Source organism: Pseudorca crassidens, chromosome 7 (assembly GCF_039906515.1).
Source record: "Pseudorca crassidens isolate mPseCra1 chromosome 7, mPseCra1.hap1, whole genome shotgun sequence".
In the NCBI taxonomy this organism is placed as follows: Eukaryota; Metazoa; Chordata; class Mammalia; order Artiodactyla; family Delphinidae; genus Pseudorca; species Pseudorca crassidens.
This window is the reverse complement of record NC_090302.1, coordinates 93,691,015-93,705,684: the sequence shown is the minus strand read 5'-3', so window position 1 is coordinate 93,705,684 and position 14,670 is coordinate 93,691,015. Positions and strand designations below refer to the sequence as shown.

At 44.5% G+C, this 14,670-nt stretch overlaps 1 protein-coding gene across 4 annotated transcripts in view; it reads left to right on the top strand.

Moving 5' to 3' along the window:
• Positions 1 to 14,670, top strand: part of SHC3 (SHC adaptor protein 3) — a 150,410-nt gene that overhangs the window by 79,075 nt on the left and 56,665 nt on the right. For all 4 annotated transcript variants that reach the window (XM_067744999.1, XM_067745000.1, XM_067745001.1 and 1 more), the window contains 4 exons: positions 1,611 to 1,674; positions 3,937 to 4,056; positions 7,603 to 7,656; positions 12,831 to 12,882. In XM_067744999.1, the coding sequence (XP_067601100.1) occupies positions 1,611 to 1,674; positions 3,937 to 4,056; positions 7,603 to 7,656; positions 12,831 to 12,882 (290 nt within the window). The remainder of the gene's footprint in view (positions 1 to 1,610; positions 1,675 to 3,936; positions 4,057 to 7,602; positions 7,657 to 12,830; positions 12,883 to 14,670) is intronic.

The following is a 14,670-nucleotide window of genomic DNA, read 5'->3' as shown; positions in this document are numbered from 1 at the left end:
TTTGAAAACTGTCATCCAAGACTGATTTTTTTCTCTTATCCTCTACGTCAGTGGATGGGAAAAGAAATACGATGCTTACTAGGGGTATTTAAGGAATGACTTACTGGAAACTTTCCACCAAATAATGTCTTTCCAGCCTATTGGGACTATCAGGGACTGAGCTGCTTTGCTCAGCTAAATGTATCATTTAATATAATAAGTACAGTGCAGACACACATCAAGCTTTAAAAATTAAACAGATAAAATATAGATACTTTTTATACATGTTTCTCTAGAGAAACAACTTGACTCTCTTCAATAAGGAATTTACCTTTAGAAAATACTTTGGATGATTATTTTGATAGAACCACTTTTAGAATATTATTATAAAATAAATGACTAAGGATAAACATCAAAAAAACACTTGTTTCTTTCAAACAAACTTTTTCTGAGTCATGGTGATTCATAATCTATAGTTTTTATGGCATCTGAACTTTTAAAATAGTATTTCTTTCTTCTCTCTGTACAATGAATTGAATGGCAAATGTGAAGCTTATCTTAATAGTCTCTCACCTAATTTGACAAGGTCATATTTCCCTTAAAAGCATCGCATTGTGACAGTAATTATGTTTCTAGATGATAGAAAATAATTTCAAGAAGTATTCAGCTGAGAAAGTTTGTGGAATGTTTCTAAGGACCTATTATCTTCTCTATCATTCAGTGTTTCTCCATATTCCTATTTTTTTTTTTCTGTGTTCTTTTACTATTTTGTCCTTCCCCATGTGGGAGTTGAGAAGTTCACCCAGCTCCTTTCTGGGCTCCTGACTTTGGAGCTGCCTTTGGCATATCACCCATTATTTCTCACTGAGGCCGAGTCACAAAGTTGAGCTATGCTTGCTTTCAAGCACCTGCCCAAGCCACGTCCCCACCAGCCTACAGCTTCTGGACTGTAGCAGTCTCTGTCTAGTCTTCCTTTTTCACCCTCCCACTGCTCCCGTGCCCTCCTGCGCCGGGCAGACCTGTGGGTCAGACCCTCTGCAGCTGGTCCTTCTGTCAGCCCCCCTTGGTACCTAGGATGCTCCTTGCCTCCTTCCTCAAGACAGTGCCCAGCACATTGTAGATGCTTTAGAAATGCCTATGCAGAGCCTCATTTCTGGCTCATTTGTGTACCCCTGGAGTTCCTGTCCTCCTTCAAAATCCTCTTGATTTTATGATATTTAGTAACTGCACAAGCTGGAATAAAACTCAGAGGACCAAATTTCTTTTAATTACATTCTGACTCACTTCAGAAAGATCTTAATCAATAGCAATGCTTGATTAGGTTTGGGCCTTGTGCCATGACCATGGCCATGGAGAGGACATCCAGAAGAGTACACTTCAGCACTTCAGGGTACTGATTTTCTAAAATATAATCTTAACCAAACATTAAAAACAGAAAAAAGAAAGTGTGGCATCGATTCATATCCCACCCTTAAGATACAACCACAGCAACAGAAAGAATTAGGATACTGCCAGCCAGAGGCTCTAAGATGTGGTTTGCTTAGTTTTGTTTTTCGCACGTGTAGAACGTCTGGGTTATGTAATCCTGAAGGATGGGATAAAATGGATCTCTCTCTTCCTGTTCTCTTAAGGGAAGCCATCAGCCGGGTTTGCGAAGCCGTCCCTGGCGCCAAGGGAGCCTTCAGGAAAAGAAAGGTACTGTTCTCTCGGCTCCGTGCCTACCTGTGTCTCTTTTACTTCTTCTCTCTTCTGTCACCACTTAGCATCTTTAATCACACACAATTGTTCCGTTTCTCTTTTCCATGTCCCGGCTCTTGTCACTTTTTTTTTTTTTTTTTTTTTTGCTGGGCAAAGGGGAGCCAAGAGATATCTGTTGATTTAAAGGGCATAACTCACAGTGACTCTTGTCACTTTTAAAAACAAAAAGAGCTTATATTCCCTCTTTGCCATGTGGTTGACGAGGACATTTAGCTCTCAAGGCTAACTGATAGGGTTGTCAAAATAAACACCCCAGATCTACACTGAAAGACATGTAAACCAGGGCCAGGCATTCTTCTCAGCCTTTATGTACATTAGTTCATTTCATTAGAACGACTCTGTGGTTGATGCCCTCAGTGGTGTGCTGGTAATAGTTTAACAACAGGCTCTTGGGGCTGGAGGTGGAGACTGAGAAGCACTAAATTTGCTGTGTTTGCCAGTTTCTGTGGCATAAACGCTTCCACAATGGCCGATTTCAAGCTCTAACCTGACATCTCTAAAGTGGAGTTGGGAAGAGATGTGCGGTCGGTCACCCTTACACAGTGTCCCCACTACATGTAGTGGACAAGGACATTGTCCACACTAAATAACCTGAACAGCATAGGTAATAGCTAATGTGGAAACAATTAGGAAGTGATGAGTTTTGAGTATTTATTGTTTGTTTTTTTAAAAATGTAATTGATTTAATTGTAAGTTTACATAAATTAATTTTTAATAGCAGCTCTTTTTAATGGCCAGCTCATAAAATTCCTAAAAATTTAATAATTGTCTCTCATTAGCTGGAACAAGACAGCTCTAGAACACCATTGAATATCCCCATTTTACAGATGTTAAAAACTGAGGCACAGGTATAAGAACCCACAATGCGAGAAGGTGGTGGAGCTGAGCTCAAGCTCAGGCCACCTGGCTCCACGGGCTGCACGTTCAACCCCTGGACTCGACCTTTTCATCCTGGAGGTGGTTGGACCAGAAGGAAAAAACTGGATTAAGACAAGCTCAGAAAAACTCTTTTCTTAAGTGTGTAGTGAATACATAATTAAATATCCACCATCCAGACTTTTCTATGCCTGGACTGAATGGTGGCGAGAGCATCCCTGTGAGTATCTCCGAGTCTGTCCTGAGGCTGAGGCTCTGGGGCAGGTTGTGTGATTGCCTCTGCCGCTCCCAGGGCTGAGGGTCAGCTCTGTCTTTGTAGACCGGAGACATTTGTGAGCCCTCAGAGCAACTGGGTTTCAGGCAGAGAACTTTGGATGAAGACTCATCTAGATGTGCCAGGCTGTGTTCCAGTCAGCCCACAGGGGACATAGAAGCCAGGCAAGGCTCCAGAATCTTGAATACAGGAACTAGGAGGGCATGTGAGAACTGAGATAAGGAACCTCGTCTTTCACAGCCACTTGGTACCCGACCAGCAAGTCTCGGGGTTCCCTCTCAGGCCTCTTGGTGAAAGTGGTGGAAACAATGTCGATTTCTGGGCTTCACTCCTGGTATGCTAAATCAGAATCTCTGGGGTGGGGCCCAGGCATCTCTATTTTTAAATAGCTCTGGTAGGGGATTCAAAAGCGATGCCTGCTTGGTTAAGAACTAGTCTTAATTGGCATCTCAAAAGAGGGCATGTTCTACTCTGAAAAGGAAGGAATGGACAGTTAGTGGGTCCCTGTGCCAAGGACAGTTCTGAAGGGCTGGTTGATGCACCAGTTAGAGCAGAACTGGGTCTGTCCATCCTTGTGCTGGCTCCAGACCCCTGAGTTTTAACTGGACCATTTAGTTGCTCATCAGCCCCATGAGCTGCTCCATTTCAGTCTGGTCCTGAGTAGTTTGATTCCTGGTAGGATGAAACTGGTTTCTGAGGCTGCAAAGCTTCAGGCCCTGGCCTGTGGCGCCTTCCTGGGACTTATGAGTGACCCCATGAGACACACCCCAACAGGAGCTGCCTGGTGTACTGACACCTCTGACCTTCCAGCAGAGTCGTCATCTCAGTGTGTGTATATTAGGTGCTTTACAGTTTGCCTATTGCGTATTCTAGAGTTTGTATGTTAGTGTCAGATCCCACACTCCCAGCTCATTCCTGGAATGTTGCCTTCACGTGCCCGATGAGAGGGGACGGTGGAGGTTGAAGGTGTGGAAGATAACAGCGTAGAGGCCTTGACAGTGTGGCCTCCTGTGAACGGAAAGCTAAAATAATGCTGCTTGATTTCACAGCCTCCGAGCAAAATGTTGTCCAGCATCCTGGGCAAGAGCAACCTCCAGTTTGCGGGGATGAGCATCTCCCTGACCATATCCACCGCCAGCCTGAACCTGCGGACCCCAGACTCGAAACAGGTCTGTAGGTGCTCAGACCCTGCCCTGCCCTGCCCATAGCCCCCAAACCATGGCTGTTGCACAAGCCTTCCCATTTCTAGCTTTACTGGGTCCCTGCGGAGCACATTTGTGTAAAATCTTCACCAGTCCACAAACTCTGGCCACTTCCAAAGGTCGCTGACAGAATGATAGATGGAATTGGGTCTCTTGAATTCTGCTATAAATTACCTTTTTTTTGAGGATAATGCATGAACTCATCAGTTTACTTATAGTGTAAAAAGAGGTGTGTGTATGCCCAGAGGTCTCCTCTCAATGTCCTTGACCTATTTTGCTTTCTTTAATATTGTATTTTGTTGGTTCTACTGTCCACATTTTATTTTCAGATTTATCATCTTTGAGATGGTGGCATGTCATGGTTTAATTGGCAGTATTTTTTTACTTCTTCGTGGGTTGTTATTTTGGAGCCTCTCTTAGTTGATAGTGTCATAGGTTGGTGCAGTATGGCACATCTGTGGCATGTCCAGTGCGGACGGGGCCCTTACTGACTGAGGTGGGGACGACGATGCTTACTGAGGAAAACCCTGTTAAGATAGTTGGGTTTTTCTTCAGTGTCTATATCTTAAGTTTCTCTGATTGTTAGTTCCTTTAGCTGGGAAAGTGGGTGTATGAGTAGCTGTCCTGAAACCAGCAGGGGAGTTCTAAAGGCCAAAGGAGGCAAAGGAGGTGAAAATGCTCATAAACCATAAAGGTGGGAGGTGGAGCGAAGCCATCCTTCACTTGCTCTGCCCAGTCTGGGCCTCTGCTGCTGGCAGTGTGAGCTGGGATTTGGATGTGCCTACACGGAGAGGGATGGGCAATCCACAGACCTCTGACTGACACACTTCCTGACTCTGGCAGTGTGTTACCAGGGATGCCTAGGGGTACCTTCATGTTGCTATACATATTCATATTTATTGATTCCATATTCCCCAGGTAAGCAAGCAGCATCCCCAGCTTCATTTAGGATGAATGGGACACCACCGCACCCCTGTCCCAACCCAAGATGTTGAAATAAATTCTATATCTAGCGTAGAAATGAGAGGCAACACCTGGGCTGTGTTTTGACATAGTGGATGCCACTTCTCACTCCATTCCTTTGTCCTCACTCAACTGGTGGATAATCCCCTGTCTTTTCTCATCGGCCCTTCCGAGGGATGGGTAACCAGTCGTTAGGTGGCAGATTAAGAACGTGCAAGAGGCTCAGCGTTTCTCTGGAGCTGCCTCCTGCTGAGCACCGTGGTGGCTCACGGTGCGCCTTGCTTGGCGCTGCCCTCACACGCTCACTTCCATTCTTTTTGTTTTTAACTGAAGTATAGTTGATTTACAATGTTGTGTTAATTCTGCTGTACAGCCAAGTGATTCCATTATACATTTATATACATTCTTTTGAAAATCCTTTTCTGTTATGGTTTATCACAGGATATTGAATCCAGCTCCCTGTGTTATGCAGTAGGACTTCTTGTTTATATATTCTATATATAATGGTTTGCATTTGCTAACCCCAAACTCCAGTCCTTCCCTCCGCCCCCTCTGCCTGGGCAACCACAAGTCTGTTCTCTTTCATTCTTATTCATGTGGCTTCTATACCTTTTGTTTGTAGGAATCCTCAGACCACAGTCCTCAATTCTCTGAGATCTTATCTCCTAATTCTCCCTTCTACCTCAAAAAATAAAAAAAGGGAGAGAGAGGCAGACTCTCAGAGCAGAAACGATGAGGTCACCATGGTTGGTCATCCCATCCTCGGGTTGGGGGCTGGTTGGGCGTATCCAGGTCTCATTGTCCCGCCCTTGTTTATGTGGATGTGGGAGGGAGTGTGGGGCTGGGGGGGTGCCTGGGGAATGGCAGCTCGGGTGACATGAGCACAGTCTGAGGAAGGTTTGGCAGGACCCAGAGCTCACATCCCTCTGCCTCTCCCGAGTTAAGGGCCAGGCTGTAGCAAATACAAGGAGCCCGAGTGGGCAGACCCTTCGCAAACCAGAGAGCCAGCAGAAAGGCAAAGCTAGCTCTCCTTTTCAGAGCTCTCAAGGAGAAGCAGCAAGATGAAACACCCTCAGAGCAAAACACATCCTTTAGTTAATTAGCTCTAATTTTCTTACTCTCCTTTTCAATGTCTATCTTACCCAAAGGGACAACATACAATCACGCAGTAACGGTCACATTGGCCAAATATGATTTCCATTTTTTTCTTAAATCTGTGTGTTCACTTTGATTTCCAAACCCCAGTTTTAGAGCTGCTTTAGAATCAAAAATTAAATAAACAAAAAATTCAATAAGCAAAAAATGAACAACTTTAGAAGTCATAGTTTGTCATCATCTGGGGACTGCTATGTCCTCATTGCTCTCTTGGGAGCCCTCTGCCCCTGGACTAGAGGCAGAATTCAGAAAGCTGCAAAGGGCAGCTATTAGTCTGATCCAGCTGGGTTTGGGTACAGGCTACAGAGCTGGACTCGTTTTTATTCATCGATATACTCAGGCTTTTCTAGATCCTGAGTAGTTTTGCAAGTGCCAACAAGTGAAGTAGGCATTTAAAAATATCTAATTTTATCTTGTAATTCAGTTATAGTTTTGCTTTGAGTTTTACTGGAGCATGGTTGGAAAAATCCCTTGGATGGTAGGATTACAGCTCTGTAAATTCTGCCTGCCTGCCGGCGAGGACCTGAGGGGGCTGTGCAGAAAGAAACCTGGTTATGCTGGGATGGAGACGAGAGTGCTGTTCCCACCCCCGGAAATTTACTTCAATGTCACTATGTTGTCTTTAAAAAGATAAAAATAGCATGGAAGACTTATGTAGCCTTTTAAATTTAGGGCAGCTCCTAATTTACTCAGTGTCTACTAAATCCCACCGTATGCTGCAGTTTATAAAGCTAATGGAAATTTCCCAATTTAAAATTAACTTGGAACATCCTCGGTGGTTTTTAAATTGATAAATTACAAGAATGCCTGAGAGGACACCAATTTTGATCTTGGATGCCGGCTTTCTAATTCATGTGCTCATGATACAAATGGGATGAAGTAGGAGACAGCCATACTTCCCTCCACTCCAGCTATGGGGTCTGTACCAAAGACCCCATGTGTCTTTGGAAACAGAAACTGCACAGTTGACATGTTTTGGTGTGTGGTTGAGACGTTTTCCTTCTCAAAGAGTCATGGTTGTTAAGATCCCCTGTGTTAGGTCACAGCTCTGCCTTTAACTAGCTGTAGAGCTTTGAGCCAGCTGATTAGCCCCTCTGGGCCTTAGGCTCTTCATCTGTAAAATGGGATTGCAATAGTTCCTACCTCATAGGGCTGCTGTGAGACTTAAATGAGATAATTCTGGCAAAGCAGCTAGATGAGCGTCTGACGTTGTGAAAGTTCATTCAGGGTTATCTATTGTTATTACTTTTATAATTGTTATTTTCATTAGGTATGAATTTTACCAATTATCAGGAATCCTTGTGGATTTGTATTTCCTGCCAACAAACAGTAAGTTTTCCAAGACATGGGAAAGGTAATAACGGCACATCTCTTTTCTTGTTTTGGACCTGGCAGATTATAGCGAATCATCACATGCAGTCCATCTCCTTTGCCTCTGGTGGAGACCCGGTAAGTTCCCGTGGAGTTGTTTCCTCTTGCTCTTGTCAGAATTGCTGCAAAGGGGCCCTGCTTCAGAAGCATGCCTCTTAGGACCCTATAAAGAAAGTTAGCTGTGATACCAACTATTTCTACTTCCCTTTCATAAGCTCTTCCTGACTCTCATTTTTTTTTAGGGGTAACCCATGACAAGGACCTACCATTAAATTTCATTTCATTAGTAAAAAGCTGTCAAAAATCCCTGAAGCACTGGCTTTCTTAAGTTGCTGGTTTCTCAAGTTGCTGGAGTGCACTCGTGACTCTGCTAATCTTGCTTTGTTCCTGTTTTTCTACTGGCTCTCCCTTGGAGTCTTCCATTTTTGGATTTTAAGTCTATTCAAAGGCTGTGAATTTACTTAGTCTGGTTTATTCATAAATATTTGAAATTGGTATTTTTCTCTCCAAATTTAACACTGTAGTCTTTTAATGCTTTGTTTTGCCAACAGGGAAGGAGTTTCAGAGATAGAGAGAGAAAAAGAGAGAGGATAGAGAATACGAGAATGTTCTAGTTTTCATTGCTTCTTTTATTAAGAAGGTGGAACAACAAGGGAATTTGCTCCCCACATTCGGTCAGGAATTCTACGATACAATGCCAGCATTCAGTTTCAGTGTCAGGAAAGGCAGGACTCAGAAAACCACTTCCTCCTCAGGCAGGGCAGTGTTTCTGTTATCATTATTGTTGTTTGTATTATTTTGTCAAATTATCGGTAGACAACGCTCAGATTTTATGTAAGAGTTTACTGGTCCAAGATAGCCTGAGTAATTAGTGCATTATATTACTCCTTATCCCAAGGCCAGGGACCTTGTCTATTTCTAGCCCGGGAAGGGGATTTTTACCATGCCCTGTGTTTAACTCATATATCTTTCCTGACATACTCCTACCTGTGTAACCTGATTGCAGAACTGCTGTTGGCACATTGAAACCCAAATCGAGGGAGTGGTCTCCACTGCTGGCTCCAATCTCGATGTTCCCAAAGGACAGTATAATCATGACACTGAGTGTCTCAGCCACAGGAAAGCCTGCACCTGCCCTTCCCTCTCCCACCTGCTACAGCCTCCAGGGAGGCATCACTCCTATCTCCCTAGCACTGAGCTCCTGCTGGGGAGATGCAGGCTGCAGGGAGAGGTCCCAGGAGTCTCCCTGTCTCGGACCCTTGAGCCAAGGGCACTGGCAGGAGAGGGATTTGGCCACCCTGCAGATGGTTCTTTGCCCTTAATCCTCTGCTAAAGTGTCACAGGATGACCAGAGCATTATTTAAACATCTCATTCAGTGGGTTCCACTGGCTTTGGCCCTATTTCATATTTAGGGTCTAATTTTCAGAAGTCTTCCAGGATGCTTTCCTCTTCTTTTTTCCTTCCCTTCCCTTCTTTTACTTTATTTCCAATCCTTTAATTTCTTATGATCCACTGCAAAATGAAATACCTCACTGAGATGTATGTTTAGAAATTGGAAGTGTTCCATAATCAAGCCCATCTAAGGAGCATTTCTGAAGATTATATCTAGACATATGTATACACTCATTCTCTACCTGTACTACACATATACACATATCTATACTTATATCTGTAACCAGATCTAGTTAATTTGCAGTGGCTGTCTACTTGCTTGCCTAATGTGATGCTTAGAGCCATAGATTCTTAAATTTGGAAGGTAACCCAGTTTGAAAAATAAGAGGCAGAAACGTTGCACACCTGCATCAATATCTCCTTTCAAGAACTTGTCTCAAACCTCATCTTCATGTTGACATTGAGTGGAGATGCAGAGATCTAGAAAACGGAAAGCCAAATACATTGTCCTGTGTTAAAATTATTTTATTCTCCACTATGCACAAAGACCTGTGAACTATTTTCAATTTTCCCTATCACCTCCTCTTAAAAAAAGGAAACATTCAGTGACCCTTAAAGTAATTCATAACTTTTAATATTTTTTTTCTGATACAGAAAATGTCATGATTCCAGGGGACAGGAAGCCTGGTTACTTTTTATTTTAACCAATTCAAATGCACATCACATTGTGCATGAGTTCTCATTCCAAATTTATTTATAACCATTACAATTGGTATACCTTTTAAATAAAACCAACAATTCTAGGTCCTATTCCTTGTTCTGCTGCTAAGTATATATCTACTTTTTGCTTTGTGCCTCAGTTTACTGGGTGAGAAAATGGTATTTTGAAATGTCAAATAAGACAGACTGGAAAACACAGTTAATCCCTGCAATTAAAAAAGGCATACTACAGGGCTCCCCCGGTGGTGCAGTGGTTGAGAGCCTGCCTGCCGATGCAGGGGACACGGGTTCGTGCCCCGGTCCGGGAAGATCCCACATGCCACGGAGCGGCTGGGCCCGTGAGCCATGGCCGCTGAGCCTGCACGTCCAGGGCCTGTGCTCCACAATGGGAGAGGCCACAACAGTGAGAGGCCCGTGTACCGCAAAAAAAAAAAAAAAAAAAAGGCATACTACAATTATAATCTACTATTATTAGCAGTTCTAAAAGATCACCAAAAGAAAGCCAGAATAATGGTCAGGCTCAGAAAAACTTGGGGAGTGAGAACAGACATGGGTAAATACAGAACAAGCACTTGGCATCCCCATCTTTGGCACTTAGAGTGCTCACTGTGTGACTGGGTGATGTCAAGAACATTGTTTTAACAGCAATACACTCCCCCACTGTGCTGGGAATGCATCAATATTGGCATTGGAAAAGCTGTGTCCTTGGCTTGGCCATTGATCATCTGAGTGACAGGGACACATCACATCTCTTACCTAGTCGTCCTTCCCTAGCTTGAAGCCAGAGGAGCATTTCTCAGACTGGAGTAAGAATTTAAAAAGAAGAATTTCCTTGTATATGCTACTAATGTGGACTCAAATTAGTTTTGTTACACAAATATGTACAAAAATAAATTATGTATAGACTCCTTATGTTTATTCCTTTTATTAAACTGTAAATCCCAATCAAACTTGGAAATTAAGTACAAATAAACACAGTAAAGGCAATAACATTCAAAGTAAAATTAATTTACTGTGATGAGTAAAGTTTTGTTGAAACTAAATCTCTGCTCCCAATGTGACTCTAGAACTGGCTACCATGGTGCAGAAGCCTTTGAGGTCAGCATCTCTCTACTACCACAGGCGCCAGATGACTCACTCCTTCCACTGATTTCTTCCATTCAAGTAAACACTTCAGTGGTACATCATTGTGTACAAATGTGACATTAATTTGCTTCAGGTGGGGCAAAGCCATCTGACTGTTCTTTTCTCTCTGATTCTTTAAAAACCTGGCACCCGTAATGTTGGAAACCCCACTGAAAATCTTGGCACTGAAATTGCGTGCAGAGCTTGATGGCACAGGTGTCATTCAGATGACCCCGCATATTACTGTATTAACTTTTAAGATTATCATAGAAATGAAAGCATGAAAAGAGATTCTGGTGACATCTCAAACACTGGAGAATATACCTGCCCAACCCTAGGGTTCCATGGATCTCAGACTGAGAAGCTAGTGCTCCCTAAGTCCACTTCTGACATTCACATCTCCTGAATCCAGGAAGAGTGTCTATGATTACAAGCTACAATCCTTATTTTTGCCAGTAACTTCAGATTCTGACCTGATCTTCCTTGATGAAATGGCAGGAAGTCAGGTCGACCGGTTGATGGACTCCCACTCCCTTTCCCAGGTCAGTCTGTGAATACACCAAAGGACAGAGATAGAGAGAGAAAAAGAGAGAGGATAGAGCCTGAGCAGGAAGGGGAAACAGCTTAGATAGACTACATGCTGGAGAATGACCTCAGGGTAGCAGTCCAATACGTCAAGAGCTGCCGGAAGAGCTCTCTCCCTTCTTAGTCTTAGTGGGTGTTTTTGAGTTGCAGGGCAGTGATGTTTGGAAAAGCGACTTGCACCCTGCAGTGGGTTCTCAGAAGCACTGCATCCTCCTCCCCTGCCTCCACACTCACTTTCCCTCTTCCCCTCACACATTGGAGGGTTTTCTGGAGCCCTGTGGAGAAAGAAGGGGTCGTTTCTCCTGCCCATAGAGTATCACAAAGAAGGAACTCACGACAGAGAATCTTGCAGATGCTGAAAACATTGGAAGCTAATCGATAACCTTGGAGTCCTCCAAAACCATCACATGGGGGAAATATCCACAACAACGAGGAGACCTTTACCATGCCCCCCCCCCCAGACTTTTTGAATGTTGAAAATGTCAACTTTGCAGGAAAGTCTTTCTTTTGCTTTCAAGAATTAAGAGAATTATTGTTTCCTCTGTTTAGAAACTAAAATTCACATGGTCACCTCGGCTCACTCCTGAGGTCATCGTTTCCTCTGCATGCCAAGTAGATGAGGCAGGCAAGGGGACTTATATTTCATGTGTAAGGGTGAGACTTCTAAATAGAGCTCATGCTTTTGAAACATCTTAAGAGAATTAAAATTACTACTTATGTCATCGTATCCATATCTCATCCACCCATGAGGGATGTTTGCAACCAGCCTTTGAACATCACTTCTAATTTTCTCAGTGTGGCCCCCAGATCAGCGGCAGCACCTGGTTGCTTGTCAGAAATGTACATTTCGGGGCCTCACCTCAGACCTGCCGAATCGGATACCCTGGGCTGGAGCTCAGCAATCTGTGCTGTAACAAGCCCTGCCGGGGATTCTGACCCCAGCTCAGATTTGAGGATCGTTGTTGGAGACAGCTGACAGCAGTGGCTCTCAGCCTTGGTTCATAATAGAATCATCTGGGGAGCTTTTAAAAATCCTTAATGCCTGGGCCTCACATCCACACCAGTTAAATCAGATTATCTGGGAGTTGGGACTCAGGTATTAGTGTGTTTATAGCTCCTCAGTGATCCGACATGCTGAGAATGGATGCCCTTCACACCCTTGCTGCTCAAAGTGTGGGTGTGGCGAAGCTGCATCAGTGTCTTGTGAGAGCTGTCTGCAGATGCAGAACCTCGGGCCCAGCTCCTGGCCTGTGGAGTCAGAATCTGCATTTCACAAGATCCCCGGTGATTCCTGCCCACTGTACAGTCTGAGAAATGCTGGGCTGTCATCAGGGCTACTCTTGATTACTGATCTGCTGTATGCATGATGTGTCTGCTGTCCTGTCTTCACCTGTGATTAATGATGTGACATCTCATTTTTCTTTCACAGGATACAACAGACTATGTTGCGTACGTAGCTAAGGACCCTGTTAATCGCAGAGGTAAGCAATGTGTGACTTTCGTCATCTCTCACTCATGAGCAGCCAGGCTTAACAATGGATACCAGATGGTCCTCATGATCTCAGCCCTCTTCATCCAAACTAAGTGTCATATCGTACTGTTAGCGATAATTGAGGTTTGCAGGCAGTGAAGCGTGGCGGCACACCTGGCTGGGTTAGGAGATGCTGGATATCTGAGAGCTTTAAACACACTTGTATCCAGATGGCTAGAGCTTGGTACACCTGACCTGCGGATGGCAGCTCCCACTCATACTCTGAAGGTGCCCTCAGTTACACCTGAAGACTTTGCAAACTGCTGGCCTCCTGCCCAGCTACAGCTCCTTGTGCGTCCACTGCCAACTAAGTCTCCCCGAGAAGCCTCGTGCTGCTCTGCATGGCCCTGGAAGCCAGTGTCCAAGCTCAGGTGCTGCCCACTTACACCCCACAAAGGTGCTAGGGCCTCAAACACAGGCTGGGTAGGGGATTTGAAACATCCAAGTACTTCCCATCTACATGGAACGTTTATTCCTAGACCCTCCCTACATACCCACCACCCCATTTCTTTCATCATTTACAAAACCAAAGGGTCCCCCCCTCCAATGTTAATAAGCTTGGACAGGTGAGCTGATTAGGGGGCACTACCCTTGAATCCCAGAAAGCCACCAGGTGCTGCACAACTCCAATTTAGAACTCACTGATGGAGGTCACCTGTGGGGTTTGTAACACTACAAATGGCACTTCCCTCTATCACCCATTGCTTCCCCTCCTCCTCCCACCCTCTACCCCAGGTACCCATTGTTAAGATTTCCTAGCTGGCTTTGCAGAAGTTTTATATCTGTCCATATACATATATATACTCTTCTACTTTTGTTTTTTTTGTTTGTTTGTTTGTTTTTTTGCGGTACGCAGGCCTCTCACTGTTGTGGCCTCTCCCGCTGCGGAGCACAGGCTCCGGACACGCAGGCTCAGCGGCCATGGCTCACAGGCCCAGCCGCTCCGCGGCATGTGGGATCCTTCCAGACCAGGGCACGAACCCATGTCCCCTGTATCGGCAGGCGGACCCTCAACCACTGCGCCACCAGGGAAGCCCTACTCTTCTTTTAAAATTTCACCACAGATGAGATTTTAGCATTCTGTTTTCCCACCAGCCTTGAGGGAGGGGGAGGTGGCAGGCTGCACTCATCCCAGAGTTAACACTTGTTGAAGTTCTTCCTTTATTTTTGTTTGTTCTAAGTTAACTTCAAGTAATCCTAGACTTTTTTTTTTACACCCTTAATGGCTCCTAGGTCAATGGTTCTGAAAATGAACTATACTTTAGAATCACCTGGGGAGCTTTAAAAAAATCTCAATGCTCAGGCCTCAGAGAGGGGTACCCAGGCAACTGTACTTTTTAAAAGCTCTCCAGATGATTCCCATGTACAGCCAGGACTGAGAATCAGGCTCTAGGTCCAGACCCTGAAGGAATTTAACCCTGTGCTATTTGACTTAGGGCCATGGAAGCATACAAGCTGATACCTTGTTTCACGGCTGCAAACCAGCAGCACCTTCTGTCCACAGTACCTTTTCAAAGTCATGGAAATCAGGATCCACTCCATGTGCTCAATGGTTGCTGGACCAGCTCCCTTTGGGACCTGCATGCAGTGCTGGTGTAAAGACAGACACCAGACCTCTGCGCCATTGCTGGTGCTTTGGGGGCACCAGCAGCATAGGGGTCCTTTGAGATGCTTGATAGGAGAGGATCACTCCCTCCTTCCAGTTATCTGTTGCCTGTAACAAATCTTAATGGCTTAA